This window comes from Urtica dioica, chromosome 11 (genome assembly GCF_054948205.1).
Source record: "Urtica dioica subsp. dioica isolate 48M chromosome 11, U.dioica_male_clone48M_v1_H2, whole genome shotgun sequence".
Classification (NCBI taxonomy): domain Eukaryota; kingdom Viridiplantae; phylum Streptophyta; class Magnoliopsida; order Rosales; family Urticaceae; genus Urtica; species Urtica dioica.
In genome coordinates, this window is record NC_142766.1 from 23455634 (window position 1) to 23478249 (window position 22616).

At 39.1% G+C, this 22616-nt stretch overlaps 3 protein-coding genes and 1 pseudogene across 4 annotated transcripts; 2 read left to right on the top strand and 2 right to left on the bottom strand.

The window, feature by feature from the left end:
• Positions 1-323: 323 nt before the first annotated feature.
• LOC149382661 (glyceraldehyde-3-phosphate dehydrogenase B, chloroplastic pseudogene) lies at positions 324-825 on the bottom strand (annotated as a pseudogene).
• Positions 826-4106: 3281 nt separating this feature from the next.
• OEP80 (outer envelope protein of 80 kDa) lies at positions 4107-8585 on the bottom strand. The gene is made up of 16 exons (XM_089601194.1): positions 7965-8585; positions 7745-7838; positions 7565-7647; positions 7387-7484; positions 7188-7257; positions 6803-6893; positions 6505-6586; positions 6348-6383; positions 6106-6259; positions 5868-6011; positions 5628-5698; positions 5442-5520; positions 5243-5358; positions 4936-5083; positions 4673-4742; positions 4107-4554 (listed from the first exon to the last, which is right to left on the bottom strand). The coding sequence occupies exons 1-16, from the start codon at positions 8526-8528 to the stop codon at positions 4400-4402; spliced, it is 2055 nt and encodes a 684-aa protein (XP_089457320.1). The 5' UTR covers positions 8529-8585; the 3' UTR covers positions 4107-4399.
• A 6743-nt stretch (positions 8586-15328) lies between these two features.
• LOC149382663 (copper-transporting ATPase HMA4-like) lies at positions 15329-20637 on the top strand. 2 transcript variants are annotated; one of them, XM_089601715.1, is made up of 9 exons: positions 15329-15494; positions 15825-16126; positions 16517-17262; positions 17364-17835; positions 17931-18098; positions 18180-18434; positions 18538-18660; positions 18758-19243; positions 19924-20637. In XM_089601715.1, exons 2-9 carry the CDS (start codon positions 15869-15871, stop codon positions 20314-20316), a joined length of 2901 nt encoding a protein of 966 aa, XP_089457841.1. In that variant the 5' UTR covers positions 15329-15494; positions 15825-15868; the 3' UTR covers positions 20317-20637. The 2 variants fall into 2 exon arrangements, with proteins under 2 accessions (XP_089457841.1, XP_089457840.1); XM_089601714.1 differs by having other exon boundaries at positions 15837-16126.
• Positions 20638-20907: 270 nt separating this feature from the next.
• On the top strand, positions 20908-22554 carry LOC149382664 (uncharacterized). Its single transcript, XM_089601721.1, has 3 exons — positions 20908-21065; positions 21250-21331; positions 21396-22554. The coding sequence occupies exon 3, from the start codon at positions 21461-21463 to the stop codon at positions 22550-22552; it is 1092 nt and encodes a 363-aa protein (XP_089457847.1). The 5' UTR covers positions 20908-21065; positions 21250-21331; positions 21396-21460; the 3' UTR covers positions 22553-22554.
• The last annotated feature ends 62 nt before the right edge of the window (positions 22555-22616 follow it).

Below are 22616 nucleotides of genomic sequence, written 5' to 3' on the forward strand. Positions count from 1 at the left end.
ATAAGTGCCCAAAGTTTTCGGGTTTTTACACTTATGTACCCAAACTTTTTTTTTCGCGGCATAAGTATCCAATGTCGCTTCTCCGTCACGCTTTTAGTGTTTTTGACGTTAAATATAGACGGTCTTTGAAATGGACGGTTGTGACTGATTTGCTTAAATAAAATAATTTTGAAATGAAAAAAAAAAAAAAAAACCTAAATCCCTAAACCATAAACCCATTCGCTCGCCCGTGTCCACCTCGCCCCACGCCGTCCCCTCCACCACCTGATCGAACACCGGCGGCGAATCTCCGCCGTCGAACCTGCCGTAGAAGTACGTCGTCCTCACCAGGTACCGCCGCCCCGCCTCCGCCGGCACCGCGAAGCAGTACTTCCGCGCCGCCGCCTCCGGGAAGTACGTACCGCAGCGTCGCTAAGACGGGGACGGCCACAGATGCGTTGTCGAGGGCCGCTTTCTTTCCGACAGCGTCGCTTGCGGAAGGCGGCGTTGACGTCCTCCGCGGACAGGCCCTTGCGGGCCACGTTGATGACGAGGTCCACCACCGACACGTTGGGCGTCGGCACCCGCAGCGCGATCCCGTTCAGCTTCCCCTTGAGCTGCGGCAGCACCAGGGAGACCGCCTTGACCGCCCCCGTGCTCGTCGGCACGATGTTCAGAGCAGCCGCCCGCGCCCGCCTCAGGTCCCGGTGCGACGCGTCCAGCAGCCTCTGGTCTCCCGTGTACGAGTGCGTCGTCGTCATCGTCCCCTTCACTATCCCAAACTCCTCGTCCAGCACCTTTGCAAACGGCGCCAGGCAGTTCGTCGTGCACGAAGCATTGCTCATTATGACGTAGCGGCGGCGGAGGGGAAGAGTGACGGCGGTGGCGGCGAGGGAGTGGTGGGATTCGGTGGCGTTCGATCACGCTGCGACGTTTGAGACGGTGGTGATGGAGGCGGCGGCGAAGGAGGCGGTGGTGGAGGATCTGCAGAGGTTTGTGGGGAGCCGGGAGAGGTACCGGAGAGCCGGGAGGGCGTGGCGGCGGGGTTACCTTCTGGTGGGCCCGGCGGGGACGGGAAAGTCGAGCTTGATCGCGGCCATGGCCAACTACTTGAAGTTCGATGTATAAATTGTTAATATATTTATTAATTCAGACATTGTAGGATGACGACACGTGGCTCAGGGTTTACATTTAACGTCAAAAACACTAAAAGCGTGACGGAGAAGCGACATTGGATACTTATGCCGCGAAAAAAAAAGTTTGGGTACATAAGTGTAAAAACCCGAAAACTTTGGACACTTATGCCGCCATTTCCTCTTACATTAATTTCAAACAATTGTACAAAAGGCATAGTATAGATATAGTGATGTATATCAAAGTCTACACAGCTAAGACCGAAATTACAATCTGATAACAACCCCAACACAATCAGCGTCACTTTAAATTCAGTTACTGTTTTGTTTTCACATACCGTGGTCCAATTTGATGAAAACCCACTCACATCACATGCGAATATAATACACAATAAATATTCAAATGGGTAAATTCTCCTATTATTTACCCCTAGAAAATTTCTGCGCCATCTCAATAGTCCTCTACTCTTTAAAATGTCCGATCTGGCGAACCCTATGTTATCTTCGTAGCCAATAATACCCACACATTGCAAGGATCCTTGAAATTTTATTGGTGACTCTTTTATGTACTTATAAAGTTATAAATTAAATTTTTGAAATTTAATTCTAAAAATGCCGTCTTAATCAATTTAATTTCAAGGATGTCGATTTTACTGTTTTTTTCAACCTTTGTCGGAATCTCATTTTCAAACTTCTTTTGTCGAAGTACCTTAGGACTTATTCTGTGGTAAACAAGTTTCACAGCTCATCGAGTACGTCAATGATCTTTTAGCTGGGAAATAATCAATAAAAAAATGTCCAAATGTTAATCATAATTGGTAGTTTGAAGTTTAAATATTTAGCCGCAATATTTCATCTTTTAAAACTGAAAATTTCAATAAATTTTCTTTTGAAGCATTTCGTTCTTATAATCCTATTCTTTTCGATCAAATAACCATTTTTCAATGCACATCCAAGTACAACGCAATGTTTTTTTTTTTCCTTGTTCAAAATACGCCTTAATTTTATAGGGTAAAGATATAGAGTGAAAATGCATGGATGGAATGGATGGTCATATGTAATAGACAACATGCCACAGGGCACATCAATCAACGTCATGATGCACGCATGCAGAGTGACTGACACGTGGCGTAAACCCATGTCATGATAAGCATGGACGTGCATGCAGGTGATCAGTGCTAGCTAGCTGGGCCAAAAAATTCACAGCAGCAAAACAAGGACTTTATTTTGCAGTGGCGATTATATAGGGCAGTGCAATGATTGAGCAATAGAAACTGTTCACATAAAGAAGTGACGTCAACATTCGAGCATATACACCTTTCTCAGCCTCTCTCTTTTGTTCGTATAGTTTCCAACAATATATATATATTACATATAGTAAATATGGCTTGTCATTTTCTTTCTGCACCTTCTTCAGCATAAGTGAGTGAAATAATAATAATAATACACATGAAGAAGAAGGAGAAAGAAAGAAGAAGAAGAGACGGGACTTAAAAAAACATTTCCCTGTTTGTCTGTGTCCCTGAGACACACACATATAGACATTTTATTCACCCATAAGTTTGCTATGTGATGTATATATATATATATACTATTACAGTGTGACCTCACCTGAATGGCCTTCAATTTTGTCTTGCGTATCTAGATGGACTTCTATAGCTTATTACAATTCAGGATTAATTTTTGTTTTATTGTTCTTTATAATAAATTTAAATGCCAAAACTATGTTGTAATTTTTTTTTTTCAAGTTAGAATTTGACGTAACATGTAATATTGCCAACTAAAAGTGTCAGTGTGAGTAGTGTAGTACTAGTACAACTACAACTTGCATCCAATAATTCATTTCAAGCCCCATATTTTTCTCTGGAAAAGGAAATTTGAAAGCAAAGGGGACTTCTCTATAATAATGATGTCCAAACTGCAAATTTGAATGTCTTGCATTTTTGTATTCTTATATAATAAGGCTAAGCAAGCCAGTGACAGTCAAGTACAAAAATGAGAGCAATACATTTTATATATGTTGTAAACATTTTATCATTTTTAAACACATCATGTTTAATCTGGTTTATATTCTTGACCAAAATATCTTCCTTGCAAGATCTTAGTCATAATTTGGGTTATGATATAGTTTACATTAATTTATACCATCTTGTCCATGTGCAAATTATGTCTGAGACAAGATCTTACGTAACCGTCTTATTGCATGGTATAACGCATGTATAAAAATAGAATAAGATAACTTTGAAGCGAATTATTCAGGTTGGTTAAAATCATGGTATATGAATTTACGGATCTTATTTGCTATTGACAAAGGTTCGTAGTCTAATTTAACCTGCTTAAGTATTACTGATTGTTTTATAATTAAAACACACATCATTATTACACAGCGCAACTACACATCATTATCGTATTACTTACACTGTTGAATCAAGAAAACGAGTACATCGCATGTAAATAAGTGAATAATTTTTTTTATTTTTTATAATCAGAGTAAAGATGCAGTTTCAGAATTTTACCTAAGCCTCGTTTATTTATAGCTTTCTAAGAATCAATTTTGTCTTCCTTGCAAGATGGTCATAAGTTGGGTATGATGAAGTTTACATAAATTTACACCATTTTGTTAACGTGCAAAAGATCTTTCATAAACATCTTTTATAAGAGAACTATTCAGGTTTATCAAATCATCATATATGTATTTACAGATCTCATTTGCTATTGCCAACCAATAATTTCTTAGGTTACTAGTTTTTATAATTCGTTCTTTTTTTTAATTACCAACGTGAGTATTATTTTTTTATAATTTATTACCACAGCAACTATGCCTCATCAAACAAGTGCATCACATGTATGTAAGCGATGAATAATTTTATAATCAAACATAGCAAGCATATGCAGAAATTTGTTTAAGCCTCGTTTTTTTAAGGCCTTCTAAGAATCAACTATGTCTCAAGGTAGCATGCAAATAATATCAGTAAAGGAGAAAAAAATCAAGACTTTTCTCGGTACATTAAACTGCACTTAATTTTCCGATGAAAGGAGATATGACCGTTCTCAAGTCCCTAATTTCCCATTCTAAGCCAGAAGCTAAAACAAAATAAAAGTTGCTACTCCGGTTGATTTGCCAAAAAGATGGACCAGATCTACATATATATTTACTTCTATCACCAGGGGGAAAAAGATTTCAAGAACAATTAACTAAACATCAGTTTCTATTCCATGTAATCCGAAAGGAAGAAAAAAAAAATAGTACCGCATTGTGAGAGTCAAACCGGGAAGGTAAAAAAGAACTAGTTCCGGTGACCAACTCCAAAGTGAAATCTCTTGTTCTGGCTATCATTGAAGGCATATTCAAGACGCAGAGGACCCAATGGAGAGTCCAATCGAATTCCAACCCCATATCCGTACCCACTTCCAGGCTTCAACCTTGCCCCCGCCGGATCGCCTATTTAATCATAAGACAAACTTTTAGAAATCGTAACATTATTATAGCTCCTTGGATTAGAGAAAAAAGATGATTGAAATTTCAGATTAAAGTTTGATGGAAACACAAACGAGCTTACCTGGCACATTCACGCCTGACCCGATATCTGTTCCATAGTCGCCAAAGATAACTCCGCTAACGGGTCCCACCTGCAATTAAAAAAATTGGGACATCTTAGCCTGTTTTCGTATCTATTGTGAACCATCTTTATTCTGGAACCCTTTATTTCTAAACGACTCTTTTTAGCTGAAAAAACAAGTATGTCTTGAACATGCGAGATTTAGATACTAAAACAGACTGCTAAATGGGTTATTCATGAGAGAGAAATTTTGAGCGGCGTACCATGGGGAAAGAGATTTCTCCGCAGCCAACGACATACGATCGACCAGAACCAACGGCGCCTTCTTCGTACCCTCTGACGCTGTTTGTTCCGCCAATGGTAAATGCTTCGTGGGGTGAGAAATTACCCACCACGTGACCGCCAGACAAACTAGAAACACGCATGGTAATGCATTTTTCAGATATGTGAAACACCACACTTGCTCAATTAATCAATCAACAATCAAAACAAATGGAGGCAAGTGACCAAGACGGACCAGAGCTCTAATTTGTATCATAAAAATCATAAAAAAATAAACAAGCATGTGACCTTAAAAGTAGGCGAGTCGGACCGATTTCAACTTCTTTCCTTGCACGAGTAGTCACTCTGTTAAAGAACAGCCATTCCGGCAACACTGGAAGCCCTTGCTCCATATTGAATACAAACTACAAATACAACAGAGCGACTGGTTAGAAAGTACTTTGAAAAAAAAAAACAAGTACATGTAAAACGATTACCGATTACTTACCATCGATGATCCACGTTCACCAGACCCAGTGTAGCCAGTCTCAAACTTGGCAAACAGCGTATCGTCAAACGTCTTCCCACTGAAATTAAAAATATATATGTATATAAGATACTTGAATACCACTTAACCCATATCAACAACCACAACAGGAAAATTTCAGTTACAAATCTCTTTTTTCATGTGTACCTTGCTGTAAGAGGACTACCGAAACAATCCTTGATTATAAGCTCTCCTTTTTCATTATGAGCACCGGTGTGCTGGTAGAATGGCCATCGATAGATGGACGTTAATAATTTACAGAACATACAATATTAGTAAAGAGACTTGATTGTCCATTGCCAATACCATTCCCTAAGCAAACGATGCATAAAAGAAAAATCGATGATCATATATAACTATTAAAATAAGACCAGATTAACCATGTACCTGAAAGACAAGTCCTGCTGTGCCACTCCACTTAGGTCTGATCGGTCGGCTGAATTCAATACCAGCTGTGACACGGCCTATGGTAGGGTCAATATCGTCTTCTTGCACCTTACCATGAATAAGTGTGCCAGGGGTCCTTGAGTTCTGAAAAAATAAAGGAAACTCCACCTTTTAATTTTTTTTTCTTCCCTTTTTCAGGGTTAAAAATAAAATCATAGCTGGAAGAGAAAACCGTTACCTGAACCATTATTGTTCTGGAGGTTCGCTTATCATCTCCAGCAATCCACGGGTCTGTATAGTTTATACGAAATATAGAGTCGATTTGCCCCCTCTCCAAGGAAACATGAAATTTCTGATTTTTTCCAAAAAGATTCCTATGAGAATATGCAAAGCTGCAATAGAAAAAACAAGCAAGCGGATGAACAAAATTCTGTACAAAACACAAATTATGATATTGACCCAACAGTACAAGAAGCTTACCTTCCAATAAGTCCTGACAAAGGCCCACTTGTAATTCTACAAGTTAAATGGAACCAAATTAATACCATCACAAGATGAAGCAAAATATCTAATGACGTAGAATAGAGCTCCTAGAAGCAGCTTTATAGAAACCAACTCTTAAAATCAAAGTACTTACCCGCTTGATATACCACCACCAGCTGAAAAACCCCCACTTGGACGCTCAACAACGTTCATTACTACGTCAACCTTGTTAGTATCTGATAATTTGAAGAAAAAGGAAGCTCCTTGAAGCACGTGTGCATGAAAACTCTTAAACAACCAGTACACAGGTCGTCGTTAAGATGGAAACAAAAATATTCAACTCAATCTTCACAGCTTCACAGATTGTCTACCTAAAATCTATGATATCCGAAATATCAAGTAAATAATTCCGAACAGGAATTCACTTGCCAAGAGTAAAAAACATGAATCACCTGCAGGTTGAGGAGTAATATTCACATCTTCCATGATCCCCATTGTCAAAATGGTATCCTTATCTCTTTTCCCTTGAAGCATACTGTATACCTACGTTCACCAAACACCTCAGATTCACTAACATAAATCTTAAGATATCCTTAACGCTCATATTTTATGGTATAGCCATTGCATTCACAACACAGGCCGATTTACGGACACTCATATCAAAAAACCAAGTTTCATTCAACTTAACGTTCTATGGTCGCATTACATGGAAACACACAAGAAATTTAAGAAACGGATGTCCTCTTGTTCGATAATCAGAATCACTAATCTATAGCAAGAACAAACAACACTTCAAAGAAACATAGCATAATTGCGAAGCTTATGTTGGGAAAGAACCTGTCCCTTCTTAGTTGTGAGCTGGCGAAGCAATGTTTCAGGTTTTGTCTTCCCTACCGTTGGCTCGCCACTGAAGATGCAAGTAAATCATGAGTTAAAAGCTCAATCCTAACATCATCATCGTTTGTCATAATCTATGTTAGGCACATGACAAAAATATTTTTTTTTTCCAATCAAACCAATGCAAAAATGGTCTTACGTTTTGCGGTCAAGGAAACGAATGGAGATATTGTTAACCTCAGCTTCGGATACTTGTAATCTAAGAATACCCCCGGAGAGAATTTCAACATCCGATACCTATAAAACAATCAAAGATGTTCAGTCACAAACCAAGCCAAAACCCAACAACTTCACAGAGTCAGAGCATAGAGACGAACCATAGCGAAAAGACCGCGCTCCATATACCAATCATTGATGGAAGTTATGACTTTGTCCAATCGCTTGAGGTTGATCACTTTCCCTGCACAACTTGACACCGAATACCATCAATCCAAAAATGTACACAAATCGCCAATCACATTTAGTCAATTGCGACAAATTGAAAACCCTAACATTACCATATCCATCACGGAACGAATCCTCGATGAACCTTGTCGGAAGAACATTCGCTCCCTCGCAGACTAGACCGCGGAATTCCTGGTTTGGCTCTACCTTGCACCACAAAGATCAGCGATCCTCAGTTGCCAAAGAAAAAAGGTTTCGAAAATCTATTACATCTGGTTCCAACTAAAATGAACTCAAAGATTGGAAGAGGATTTCAGAGAGCTCGTCCGATACCTGAAACACCAGTCTGATTCCGTCTCTCGTGTCTACGGCGATCGGCATGCAAGAGCAGAAATAGCCACTTCCGATGATTCGATGAACATCTTCCTGAACCTCGCGCACAGTCAGCGCCGAATTGGCTCGGCACGCCTTCAGTGCCGCCATTGCCTCGGCCTCGAGGTCCTTCCTCTCGAGCTCATCGCCGTCCTTGTTCCGGACCAGAACCTCACTGATAAGAACTCTCTCCTCGTCGTTCCGTCCCGAAAGGTGAGCCTTCTGCGGCGGTTGCGCGGACTGAGTCGACTCCTCGCCGCCGGAGCGAGTCACGGAGAGAGTGGCTGAGCAGAGGAGCGGAGATTTCGGGACACGGCTACGAGAGAGCGAGAGAGAGGCGGAGCAGAGAGGGAGGAGGAACTCGGGGAGGTGAGTCGGGGGGCGAGTGGACTCGGCGGAGCGATTTGTGAGCGAGTTGATTAGCCGAGAAAGGGAGTTTTGGATTCCGGTGAGGAGATGCGGCGGTGGAGGAGGTAGTTTGAGGGAGGCGCGAGTCGTGAAGCGGACGTCGTCGTTTCGCGGCATTGTCGTCGTCGCTTGGGACTCCTCTGCTCTCAAAGTTTCTATTGCCAAGAGACTGTCCGGAAATATATTTGTTGTTTTTATTTTATTTTAGAATAAATGACATATTTACCCCTTGAACTACAACATTTATTAAAATTTGCCCCTTATAATATAAAAAATCGATCTTTACCACTCCGTATCATATTTTGTATCATTGTCCTTATGTTAACGGCTTCTTAGAGCATCATTTTTAATGGCTTATGGTTAACAATTGTGAGGATCTGCTAGCAATTAGTAAAATTTGTAAACTAGTTGCTTACCATTATTTTGCACTTTACCTATTAGCTTAATTAAACTACTTTGTTTAACTAAGCTACCTAGCTTAGCAAATTAAATGGGCCCATTTTTTATTTTTTTTATTTAATAAGTGGGAATTGAATATAAAATAATAATAAAATATTAATTATTGACATATGAGATAAAGTTAAGCTATGAGAGTGATTTAACTTACCAATAGAGAGCAAATTTGCTTAAATTAGTTGTAGCTTAAATTGATTATGTGACAAGTTAAGCAAATATGGTATTTGTTTACCATTAAATATGCTCTCTCCATTAGTTTAGTGCCCACGTATAAAAGCTATTTTGGTAAAGTTCATATATATATATGATATTCTTACTTTTATTAAATAAAATAAAAACGAAAAAACACTTTCTCCTCTTAATTCAATGAGAGCCCAAAATGACTTCTGCGTCTTCTTCATCATCTTCTTCTTTGAATTGAACCTGTAAAAAGTCTTTGATTTTGAATCTTAGTCTAGCTGGTTAGGAAAAAGAAAGAAATAATTCTAAGAGATAGATAGAGAGACGTTTTTGTCTTTTATTTTCTTCTAGAAAAAAAAAACTAAAATTGTCGACAATCGTCAAAGAAGATGAGAGCCTGTCACGACAATCTTCGAGCAGTAGATTGGTGAAGCAGAGACCAGACCTGTTCTTGGTGGTATGTCAGTGCTTCAGCGTCTCCCTCGTCAGATCTTTCAAGGACGGTATTGATAGATGGAGATGAATCGATGAATGCAAGTGATCGATCAGTGATCATCTCTGGATTTGAAGCTCCGTCGTCGCCGATAATATCGTTGTCAGCGGACCAGGCTAGGATTGCCTCTCCCTTGAGCGGGAGCCGAGAAGTAAAAGCTTCGACAAATTCATTGGAAAACTCGGATAGGGTCTCTCAGGAGAGAAGGACTCCGATAGGGTCTTGAAAAGGAGAGAAACACTCATCGCCGATTTCCTTTATCTTTGAAATCTCTCCATCGAAGAGCAACCATGTATTTTTTAATTTTGTTGTATACTTTAATAAATGAGTATGGTATATTACAGAGTCGTTGATACTTTAATAGTTTGTATATTGCAAATATTCAATTTAATAAACGAGTATGGTTAGTATTTGATGGCTCTTGTTCAATACGGAGCCAAAGTGAAGGAACGATAGAGATTTGGGGGAAGGTAAAACAAGCGGTCGACAAAATTCCTGAATCGAATTTAGTTTCAAAGAGGAAGAGAATGCTCAGAGAAGCTTCGAGAACGCTAAGGCAAGAGAGATAAATTGGAGATTTGACCATGAACACACGAGAGGGCGGGTCAAGAGTCTCGAGAGTTCATTATCAGAGCATCTTTTCGTCGGCATTGGAGCTAGAGATCAGGTAAGTGAGTCGCGACAGCAGAGATAGAATCGAGATCGAAAGTGGCCGGAGCTTGGACTCGACGAAGATGGAGTCCGCCGTTGTGACGAAGCGCTAAAATCGAAGGAGAAGAGGTAAACAAAAACAAAATTAAACTAAGAATACGGAAAAAAAAATAGATTAAACTATAATGAGAACCCATCGGTTTGATTGTGCTGAATCAATTTTGAGAGATTGATTGAAGGTGCGTAGGCTTGTTTGAACAAAATTGAGACTCATGCGATATATGTGGAGAGAGAGAGAGAGAGAGAGAGAGAGTAGTTCAATGGGCAAACGTGTCATTTACTTGGGAAGGTGCTAATTTATTCTTAGGGTTTTAGGGTTCTGAGAGGAAATAATTCTTTTTTTTTTCTAGCAATTCTTATTCTTGGTTCTAAACTAAAAATGGTCCATTAGGAAAATAGTCAACTTAAACGTTTGATATTAGTAAATAGCCAACGTTTAGTAAATCTTAGGTAAATAGCAATCTTCATGTATTTACAGACGTAAATCTTAGATAAATAGCCATATTCATATATTAGGCAACGTTATTATTTACGGCTATCTAACTAAGATTTACCAAACATTGGCTATTTAGCAATGTTAAACGTTTAAATTGCCTATTTTCCTAATTTTCTGAAATAAAAATGATAAAATCTTTAGATATCTGAAAAATTGGCCATGTTGACCATCTCGTGGGCCCGTTCCGCTTCTCTCGACCCTACTTACTTGTGGCGCTACCTCTGTTTTCTCTCTCTACACCAATTTTTCTCTCTTCGTCTCTTCTCAAAAATACTTTATTATGTCTTTGCTCAAAATTCTTCTAAAAACAAGTTGAATTATAGCTAACAAATAATATGAAAATATCTTATGGAACTCTGGAATTTAACAAATTTGATAAGTTGAAATTTTATATTCAACTAATTCTCGACTATATTCTAAAAGATCGTGTGTACTTGCTTGTCTGAAAAAAAAAAGAAGAGCTTTCATAACACATCATCGATATTTTAAGCTATAAGTTCCTAACTTGTTGTTTGAACTCTCAAGATTTGACCACAACCTAATATCTTTACCACGTCTTTCATAACCTTCACCTCATATTGCTAACTACCACATTTGAGACCGCCCTTTATTTTCTTTCAATGTCATTATTGTTTTTCTTCAGGTCATGGTTGTTGACCTTGGATAAAAGGTTGTTGACAATGTTAGTTGTTAATCGCGTTTTTGGATTAGCATTCAGAACCGTATGTGGATCGATCTAGGGTCGGACCCTATGACCGTACGTAGGTTAGGTGTGGTGAAGCTCTTCTATTCTCGTCGTCCTTGTCTCGCCGGAAAGTGATTTATGGCTCCTCGTATCTTCGTATAGTCGGCCTTTGTGTTCTTCGCGTTCTTCAACCTGAGAATAAGAAACATGAACTAGGGGGCGTGAAGGGTTTTCCCCCGACGCGCGCTCCGACGCTCAACATTAACAGAGGTGGGGGGTCTCATCTCGTCTCTAGATGGTAGAGAGAGGAAATATTTCTCTAGTGAGAGAGATGCGTATTTTTTCAAGTTCAGAGAGAACTTATGAGTCGAGAATGACTTTTCTGAGTTTTGAATGACTTTTGAGTCGAGAGAATGACTTTTGAGTCAAGAGAATGACTTACCTTGAGAAAGAGAGAGATGGGGTATTCATAGGATTTTTGCGCTTCGCGCTTGGAGCTTGTCGCTTGGCGTTTGGCGCTTGGCGCTTGTTGCTTATCGTTTGGCGCTTGTCGCTTGGCGTTTGGCGCTTGGCGTTTGGCGCTTGGCGTTTGGCGCTTGGTGCTTGGCGCTTGCTTGTTGCTTGGCGCTTGTTGCTTGTTGCTTGTCCGCGTGACATCATGAAATAGCTTGCAAGCATGTTTACCGGTCCTCGATTTTGGTCAAACATATTTTTGGCCCGTTTGACAGAGTTATTCATATTCTAATCGTTGTTGATTTTATTGTATTGTCGATATTGATGTTGTGATTGTTCCTCTTCTTCCTCCTCATCTTCATCATCATCTTGTTGTTATTGTTGATATTGATCTTTAATTTAAAGTGTTGCTATTGATTGATTTTGATATATTAAGATCTTGAGTCTCGTCATTATCTTGTTACTCTTGGAAAAATTGTTGGTATTGTAGGAAAAAAGGGTTCTTTGACTATTCATATTTGAATGAGAATTGTGGTTAAAGACTATGGGATATTGGAACAAATGGAGCAATAAATTGAGACCTAAATTGGTTTGAATGAAAGACTATGATCGCGAGTTTATAGTTGGATTGTATCTAGTATTTTAAAAATGATCAACTTGAGACAAACCTAACCAATTTGTGTAAATTGGTTTGTGGGCCGGATGAATCTTCGTGGAGGTGTCTCTTATGGTGGTGGAGGTGTGTTGAAGAGGCGGAATATTAAAACTTTTAACTTTAAACTATGTTATAAGATTTATAATTATATATTAAAACTACCAAGTCTAATTAAGTAATTCAGCATATTGTAAATTATACAAAATTTTCCATTGTGATCGACTCTATTTATGTTCGTTGATGAAATTATCCGAGCCGCCTAATTGTAAAAACCTTTTTTTTATAACACCTCACTTTTCATTCTTATTCCAAAAATCCCTCGTTTAATTGTGACTAAAATCACCTACAAATCAAGCGACCAAAATCAACCAAATAGTCAATAATAATTTATTTCAAAATCCACTAAACTTAAACCAAATCAACCAAATCAACTCAAAATAAACCACATCAACAATAATTCTGATCTAGATTACTATAAACTCAACATAAACCAAAATCAACTGAAGAATCAACCAAAATAAACTATATAAACTCAAAGTACATAAAAAAAAAACTCAAAACCCAAATTTTTTGCGATAAACATGGAAAATCGCGGGATAAAAATTCTTGACGGTGACGAAATGCTCATGAAAACGCGCAAAAAATTACAATTTTTGCGATATATGAAGTTTAGTAGGGAGACCATGCGGTAACTGCAAAATTTCAAATCTTAATTAGTAGTATTATTTTTCATTTACGAATGTTAATTTTTTCACGCCCCACATAATTATTAGTCTTTTTTTTATTTACTGTTGATGTTTTCTCGTACATAAACTCATTTGTATAGTGAACACAAATTTTTGTTTTTTTTTATATTAATAAATATTACATTTTTCTCATTTCCTTTAATTTGTATTCTCTCTATTTCAAATGTTGGTTTTGTTTAATTATACATATAATATTTTAAGTATATTTATAAGTTTTATTTTTATTTGATTAATTTTTAGTTCATCAAATTTCTAAACAACTAAGTTACTAAAAGTTTGTCAATGATTAAATAGTCAATTTTTCGCTAATTATAGATAAATAACCATTCGAATTATATGTGATTATGTGGAAAATTTGAACGTTATATATATATATATATATATATATATATATATATCTTTTTATGAATTACGAAAATACGAGTAATTACGTAAATTTGTTCATATTAATAAAATGAATAAAATGCATGATCATTTATTTACCATTAACAAAAAGTTAATTATACAACACTTGTATTATGTTTATAAAACTAAATATCTAACGAACTCTTCATTATGAAATACTAGTCCGTAATAATTAAAAGTTGTAATTTAAACAAAAATACTCACCATTATTATTTTTAGCAAAAGAGAGAAAAAAAAAGAAAGAGAAAAAACTAGTGGATGAAATGGATTACATTGACATTGCTATTTCAACCGAAACAAACATAGAGGTATAGTCAAAAAACTCAAAACAAATATGGTATATTTACGGGTAGTGTAGCGAAATAGTCATAGTGGCCTAATTACTTACAAATCTCTATATTTATATATTTATAGTCATAGTTGAAGAGAACGTCATTTAGCCTCCAGCCTATCTCGTATGGCTAACCTGAGTGGATATGAAGTGTGGACACATAAGCTGAGCACTAAAAAAAAAGGCTGCTATTCATTGCCAAAAAGATTGGAATCTCTTTCAATCCCATTTGGCATTATTATGTGTAAAAACAACTCAGAGACTCTCAAGAGCACACTTTAGTAAAAAAAAAAAAAAAAAATTAAAGACTGCCCAGATAAAAAGTAGAGATAAGATAAAATCCACGGGACCATCTTCATTTTCACTGCATGCCTGCTATTTTGTCCTCAATGGTGGACACTTTTTTTCTTTCTTCTTCTTCACGGAATTCACTTTACGTAATGTGACAAATAATAGCTGATAAAAATAAGCTATACTGAGAAAAGGTGAAAAAACAACTCTCTTTTTTTTTTTTTTTTTTTTTTTTTCTCTCTTAGTAATTTCATTAATTGTTTTCCCTGTTTTCTTAATAGAAATATCATTCATCTTTCTCAGGCATCGTAATTGTACATTTATGTACTATAATTAAAAAAACTAAACCAAAAACATGTATTAAAAAATGTATTTAAAACACAAAACAAGTTAGAGTATTTGTCTCCATCATAATCTGAATTCCAAACGAAAAAGTAAAATGATTCCAAAGTGTAAATATATATAATTATTAATTTTTTTTTTTTTAAGTTGCAGGCTTTAGCTTAGGAAGAAAATAGTTAAAAAAAAAAGCCTAAGAAGAAAAAAAATAAAAATCGAAAGACCAATTTATATTTTATTTCCTTAATTAAATCTAGACATTTGCAGTTAATTTCACACCGACCGAAGAAAAGAGAAAGAATGAAGAACCTAACGACATAAAATCTTTGAGCTTCAATTTTTTTTTTTTTTTTTTTTTTTGAAAATTCAATCTATGAGCTTTATCTTCCTATATTCACACGGCTATGAGGAATGTGTAACATGAAACAAAATAATCGAATGATCATTATACCCCTGAGTTTATAGTAGCCAACGAAAGTCGTCCGGGGCAAAATCGAGAAACCGTATAGAGGAACATCTTAGACAGTCTGGTGGTGGGAAGTTGGAAACCACTAGACGTTGCCTGAATTCAAATATTCAAATAATAATAAATCATTATTATAATATTGATTTTTAATTTATTTTTATAGTTGGGCCGTATATATAGTATACACCCACATATATATATCTTCTCTGGCGCTCTCCGACGATTCGCACCCTTTTTCTCTTGAATTCTTTCTCTCTCCCTTTTTATAGAAAATAAAAACCCTAACTAAACATTGTTATCAGTTTTCACATACGATTTTGCTTATCAGGAACCCTAGTCTCAATTCTCGTATGATCTAATCCGATAACAAATTCAGGTTTTTGTTCCCTTTGTTATTGCCCAAGCTTTCTCTTCAAGCTCGTTAATTATTGGAATTGTTTACGCTTTGAACTCTGGTTTTCGACTTGCTGTAAAAAATATTTAACTGCGATTCCTTTATTGGTTATGTGTGTTCATGGACTTCAGATTTTTCTAAGGGTCTGACGTTTATAATATTATCGTATTTTGTTTACTTTTTTCAGTCGGCATAGAAAGTATCGACTTTTATGTTTTCATCATAAACTTTTTTGATGGAATGGAATTTTGAAGCCTTTGATTGCTATTTGCTGAATTGAATAGCTCAATAGGTTTTAGTTTTTACTAACAGGTTTCTGTTTAGGATTGGCGGAGTGAAACGACTTCCCTGTAAAGATGGAAGTCAATGGAAATGGTGAGCTTAAAGAGCCTCTATTGCAGAATTCAGACTGTGTTACAATCACAATTCGTGATTCCGACCCGAAGAAGAATGAGAAAATTAGAACAATAATGTTCAGAGTGGGAGGCATCGAATGTGCTTCTTGTGCGACTTCAATAGAATCTGCACTCGGAAAGCTTAAAGGTGTCCGCAGTGTTATGGTGTCTCCGCTTCACGGCCAAGCAGTGATCAAATATGTCCCAGAGCTGATTAATGTAAGCCCTGATCTGATTTTGAAACCAATTTCGATGTCGCCGTAAAAGGAAAAATAAGAAAAAGAAATCACAGTGATTACAATTGCAACTAACTTGTATGTTCGGTCAACCTTAGAAATTTTTACAATTGCAAAAACCCAAAATAGGGGAAGAAATCAAATTGTTAGATATATGTTGGGTGTTGTACTTGGTATATAGTCTGTATGATTTTAAGAGAGAGAGCAAGCAAAGAACATATACTGTGGCAGAAATAATGCAAAAAGTGAGATCCTAAATTTCTACGTTCCCTTGAGTCTTTATACTCAACCAATGATTGTGCTTTTTTAATTTTTAATTGGTTACTTTCTGTGGGCATATCGGAAGCATTTTGTGTTGGAAAATGTTTTGTAGGTAAAAGAAATCAAAGACGCCTTGGAAGACACTGGTTTTACAGCGGACGAGTTTCCAGAGCAAGATATTGCAGTATGTCGACTAAAGATCAATGGAATGGCATGCACAAGCTGCTCAGAGTCCGTCGAGCGTGCTCTCCAAATGGTCGATGGAGTGAAAAAAGCCGTAGTTGGTCTGGCTCTGGAAGAAGCAAAAGTGCATTTTGATCCGAGCATTATCGACACTGACCGGATCATAGAGGCGATTGAAGATTCCGGGTTCGGAGCCACTCTCATTAGCTCCGGGAACGACGTGAATAAAGTGCATCTGAAACTTGACGGAGTTAACTCTCCGGAAGATGTGACGGTGATAAAGTCCTCTCTCGAGTCGGCGCTGGGTGTGACTGATGTTTCTTTTGATATGGAAGAGCAAAAAGTAAGTATTAGTCACGACCCGAACCTCACCGGTCCACGGTCACTCATACAGTGCATTCAAGAAGCAGGAAATGGATCAAAAACTTACGGCGCAAGCTTGTATATTTCCCCGAGAAAAAGGGAAAAAGAGCAGATGCATGAAATTCGGATGTTAAGGAACCAATTTCTTGTGAGCTGTCTTTTCACTGTTCCTATATTTATGTTCTCTATGGTATTACCGATGCTTCACCCTTATGGTTATTGGCTAGAGTATAAGATTCACAATATGCTCACAGTCGGGATGGTGCTAGGTTTGATCCTATGCGCTCCCGTGCAATTTGTTATTGGAAAGAGGTACAATGTTTTAGCCTTGCAAATTGTTTGCTACGGTATTTTTAGGTTTCAAGTTTAATTGTTATTTGCTGATTTCAATTTCTGTTTCTTTCTCCTTTCAGGTTTTATGTGGGATCGTATCATGCATTGAGGCGGAAATCTGCGAACATGGATGTTCTGGTTGCACTAGGCACTAATGCGGCTTATTTTTACTCTGTCTATGTGGTGTTGAAAGCATTTACGTCAAAAACATTCGAAGGGCAAGAGTTTTTCGAGACCAGCGCAATGTTGATTTCTTTCATCCTCTTGGGTAAATATTTGGAAGTTGTTGCCAAAGGGAAAACGTCAGATGCCTTGGCAAAGCTTACCGACCTTGCTCCGGATTCAGCTCATCTGTTGACGTTAGATGGGGATGGGAATATCATCTCCGAAACAGAAATCAACACGCAGTTGATTCAAAAGAGTGACATTATTAAGATTGTTCCCGGGGCAAAAGTTCCTGTAGACGGGGTCGTCATAGATGGTCAAAGTCACGTGAATGAGAGTATGATCACAGGAGAACCAATACCCATTGCTAAGAAGCCCGGTGACAAGGTATAATTCTAATAAATTTTTAACATAGACTCAAAAGTTGATGTACTGCCTTAAAAGCGGCTTTATTTTACTCTCGTGCAATAAACAATGAACAGGTTATTGGTGGCACCATGAACGAGAATGGTTGCTTATTGGTCAAGGTCACCCACGTTGGATCAGAGACTGCACTTTCTCAGATCGTTCAACTTGTTGAAGCTGCTCAGCTTGCCCGAGCGCCTGTCCAGAAGTTAGCCGACCAGATATCAAGAGTTTTTGTTCCAACAGTGAGCTTATGTTCCTCGTACCTTACATCGTAGAGCTTTCATTTTATTTTTCTGGCGGAGTAATCTCTTGGTTGTTATTAGGTTGTTACCGTGGCCTTCCTAACCTGGTTGGCATGGTATATCCCCGGAAAAGCTGGTATTTTCCCTGAACACTGGATACCGAAAGACATGGATGGGTTTGAGCTAGCGCTGCAGTTTGGTATTTCAGTTCTGGTCGTAGCTTGCCCGTGTGCTCTGGGTCTAGCTACCCCAACAGCTGTCATGGTTGCCTCAGGAAAAGGTGCTTCCCAAGGTGTCCTCATCAAGGGTGGAAATGCACTTGAAAAGGCACATAAGGTAACACTCTATATATATATATATATATATATATATGCATTTTACTTGTAATAACTCGGAACATCGTGATTCTAATTCGAATGTCAATTAATTGCGCTTACAGGTTCAAACTATAGTCTTTGACAAGACCGGGACTCTAACCGTTGGGAAGCCCGTGGTAGTTAGTAGTGTGCTCTTTTCAAGCTTTTCCATGGAAGAGGTCTGCGAAATGGCTACAGCAACAGAGGTGGGTTTTTCACCTATTAGTTGAACTGAGACGATTTTATATATATATATATATATTTGTATATCTTAATCATCGGTGTCAAATTCTTTCAATCTAGGCTAATAGTGAGCATCCAATTGCGAAAGCTGTGGTGGACTACGCGAAGAAGTTGCACCAGAATCCCGAGCCGAATGCGGAACACGCCGGAGACGTCAAGGAGTTTGAGGTTCACCCTGGTGCGGGGGTGAGCGGGAAAGTGGGTCCCAGAGCGGTTATGGTCGGGAACAGAAGACTGATGCGGACTTGCAACGTCCCGGTGGGGCCCGCGGTCGAGGGCTACATATCAGAAAATGAGCAGCTGGCTCGGACGTGCGTTTTGGTCGCCATCGACGGCGAGGTCGCCGGAGCTTTCTGCGTGACCGACCCTGTGAAGCCCGAGGCGGGACTCGTCATTTCCTATCTCCGCTCGATGGGGATCTCTAGTATCATGGTCACCGGCGATAATTTGGCCACGGGACTCGCCGTCGCAAAGGAGGTCGGCATCGGCACGGTCTTTGCTGAGACGGATCCGAGTGGAAAAGCCGATAAGATCAAAGAATTACAGGTAAAATATTTAGGCTATGTCGAGAAACCTGATTTTTAAGATGAAAAATGAAATTTCGAAGGAAAATTAACACTCTAGTGTGCTATGAAGTCGAGGAGATTTATAGGAAAAGAGAATGAATTTCGTAGTATTCTGAGAAAATCTAAATACCCCACGTGCGAGTTTGCTTCTGGAGTTTCATTTTTATTACATTACGAAAATGAAATCCGAATTTTATTTATAGGATATTTCTCTCAAGATTACCAAAAAAAGTCGTTTCCTCAATCCGAACAACACTAGGATAATACAACTGAGTCTTATGCTTTCCCATCAGGTTTTCGAGGTTCCAAACATACCCTCTTATTTTTATGCCTTTGAACCTGAATTTCTTGGCAATCATGAACTGATTTGTTTATTTATGTAAAAAACCTGAAAATCGAAATCCCCAGCAGATGCGAACTTGCCTGGATTTTCATTTTCATTGCATCTGGAAAATGAATCCTAATTTTATTAACACTCTCTCAAAATTTCCAAAAAAGTTTTTTCCGCCTCAAAGTTTCCTCAATCCAAACGGCACAAAGAAAATACAATGACTTTTAATTTTTTTCCCTCTGGTTTTAGAGGTTAACCCAAATTCTTATGTAAACATGAAACTGAATTTTTTTTTTTTTTTTTCTGTGTCTGGTGTGACTGGAATTCAGATGAAGGGACTGAAAGTGGCGATGGTGGGTGACGGGATAAACGACTCGCCGGCGTTGGTCGCGGCGGACGTTGGGATGGCGATCGGAGCCGGGACAGACGTGGCGATAGAAGCGGCGGATATAGTTCTGATGAAGAGCAACTTGGAAGATGTTGTGACGGCCATCGATCTCTCGAGGAAGACCATGTCGAGGATCCGGCTCAACTACGTGTGGGCCCTCGGCTACAACATCCTCGGGATGCCCATAGCCGCCGGAATCTTGTACCCTTTCACCGGAATCAGATTGCCGCCTTGGCTCGCCGGAGCTTGCATGGCTGCTTCGTCGCTCAGCGTCGTCTGTTCGTCTCTCTTGTTGCAGTCTTATAAGAAGCCCCTGAAGATTGAACGCAAATGAAGACTCGATTCGTTGTGGCTTTCCTTTCACATGCTAAAATTCCATTTTTGTTCCGTTCTTTTTCCTATCTAATTTTTCCAGCATCTGGGAATTGTAAATTGTTCATTGAGTCAACCATGTAATTGTGTGTTCTGGTTTTAGCAATGTGATATTAAAGTCAAGATCAGGGGAGTTGAATGTGCTAACATAAAATTATAGGAACAAATCAAATTCTGATTTGATCTTTTGTCTGCTATTTTTCATCATCAGCATGTACCATTAGTGTGGAACAAAACATTATTTACAGCGTACATGTAATTTGGCTGTTTCTTTGCCTGTGTATTCACTGTTTTTGGTGGCGCGAAGATTTTCTACCAGGGAAGTCGTTCGATGAAGATGGCAGTTATTTATTTATTTAAATTTTTGAAGTAAACTGTCGATGAAGATGGGTTACAGTAGAGGAGACTCGACTCGAGTCTACTCTGCACTAAAGTGCAGGATTAGACGTCGTTTAACTGTAATTGTCGTTTAGCTGAAAAAACTTATCTTGTCATGTCGTTGCTGTTGTTGTAAGTTGTAACATTACATATTTGTAGCTGTTGTGTTGTAAATGTATTGGACGATCCAAAGCAGAGAGAGAGAGAGAGAGAGAGAGAGAGGTGGTTTCTCGTTGATCTTTCTCACAGTTAACCTGATTGCGAGTCTCACAAACCTTGTGGCTTTCATTCTGTCAAAACGGTTCAAACATATTCACTTCGTGAAGTTCAAAGGTAACTTCTCTTCTTCTATATATTATCCTTATTATTATTTTGGGAAAAATTCTGCTATACCCATAACTAACGTTATAAAGCCGCTTAATTTTATCTAAGCCCAGCTTGTCTGGTTGGGGTTCATCTGATTAGGGTTTATCGAGATTTTGGCTAAAAGGATTCACCTTTACCTATTTTCCCTCAGGAATCAGAGCGCTGAACCAGTTTTCAAGTGCCCTTTTGGATCACTCACTGTTTGCTTGAATTGCCAAAAGCAAAAACTCATGGTAAGAAGAAAAAGACACAACCTTGATGGGCTCTCACAGTTTCTGATAGATCTTGATTTCGAAGAGGGGGAATTTCAAGCTCAGTGAAGCAAGGTTGGAAATTTCGGTTCCGGGTTTGATTCTACACCAATGGACAGTTCAGGATTGGGAGGGATTCTAGACTTAGAGTCACCACAACCTCATCATCACCAAAGACGCCAAACGACCCAGCTTTTGAACCACCCCTCGTTGGTCGAAACCAATCCGATCGGCGGCGCTGCTTTTCTGTTCGGCAAAGGGAAGGCAATCGAGGTAAGCGAAGGGGAAGAAGAAGAAGATGACGAGGCGAGAGAGGGGAAAAAGGGAAAACCGTGGCAGCGAATGAAATGGAGCGACGAAGTGGTGAAGCTCCTCATCGCCGTGGTGGCCTGCGTCGGCGACGACGGAGAGAGATCGGCGATCTCCGGCGAGGGAGGGCAAAAGAGGAAATCGGGGGCGTTACAGAAGAAAGGGAAGTGGAAGACCGTGTCGAAGGTAATGATCGGGAAGGGGTGCCAGGTGTCGCCGCAGCAGTGCGAGGACAAGTTCAACGACCTCAACAAGCGCTACAAGAGGCTCAACGACATCTTGGGCCGGGGCACGAGCTGTCGGGTCGTCGAGAATCCGGGTCTCATGGACTCGATGCCCAATTTATCCGCCAAAGCCAAGCTCGACGTTCAGAAGATCCTCGGCTCGAAGCACTTGTTCTACAAAGAGATGTGCGCTTACCACAACGGCCAGACCATCATAATCCCTGGCTGCCACGACCTCGATCATCATCATCTCCATAACATATCCGATGAAGAACCAGAAGAAGAAGAAGACGATGAAGCCGAGGAAGAAGAAGAGAATCATCATGATCTTGATCATCACGAGGATGTTGATGACGATGAGGAACGGAGCTTGGAGGGAAAGTCGGCGTGGGAGAGGAGAGAGTGGGTGAAGAAGCGGACGGAGGAGCTCGAGGTGAGGAGAGCGGAGTTCGAGGAAGAGGCGTTGGAGCTCGAGAGGCAGCGCTTTCGGTGGCTCAGGTATTGCGGGAACAAGGACAGAGAGCTCGAGAGACTCAGGCTCGACAACGAGAGATTGAGCCTCGAGAATGACCGGAAAGTTCTTCATCTCAAGCACAAGGAGTTCGAGTTGTCCCAAGCCATTGACAGAGTTCAAGCAAGAGACCATATTGACTTGACTACCCCTCAATAAATATATGTATATATATATATATATATATATATATATATTTCTCTCCCCTCTCACACTCTGTCTC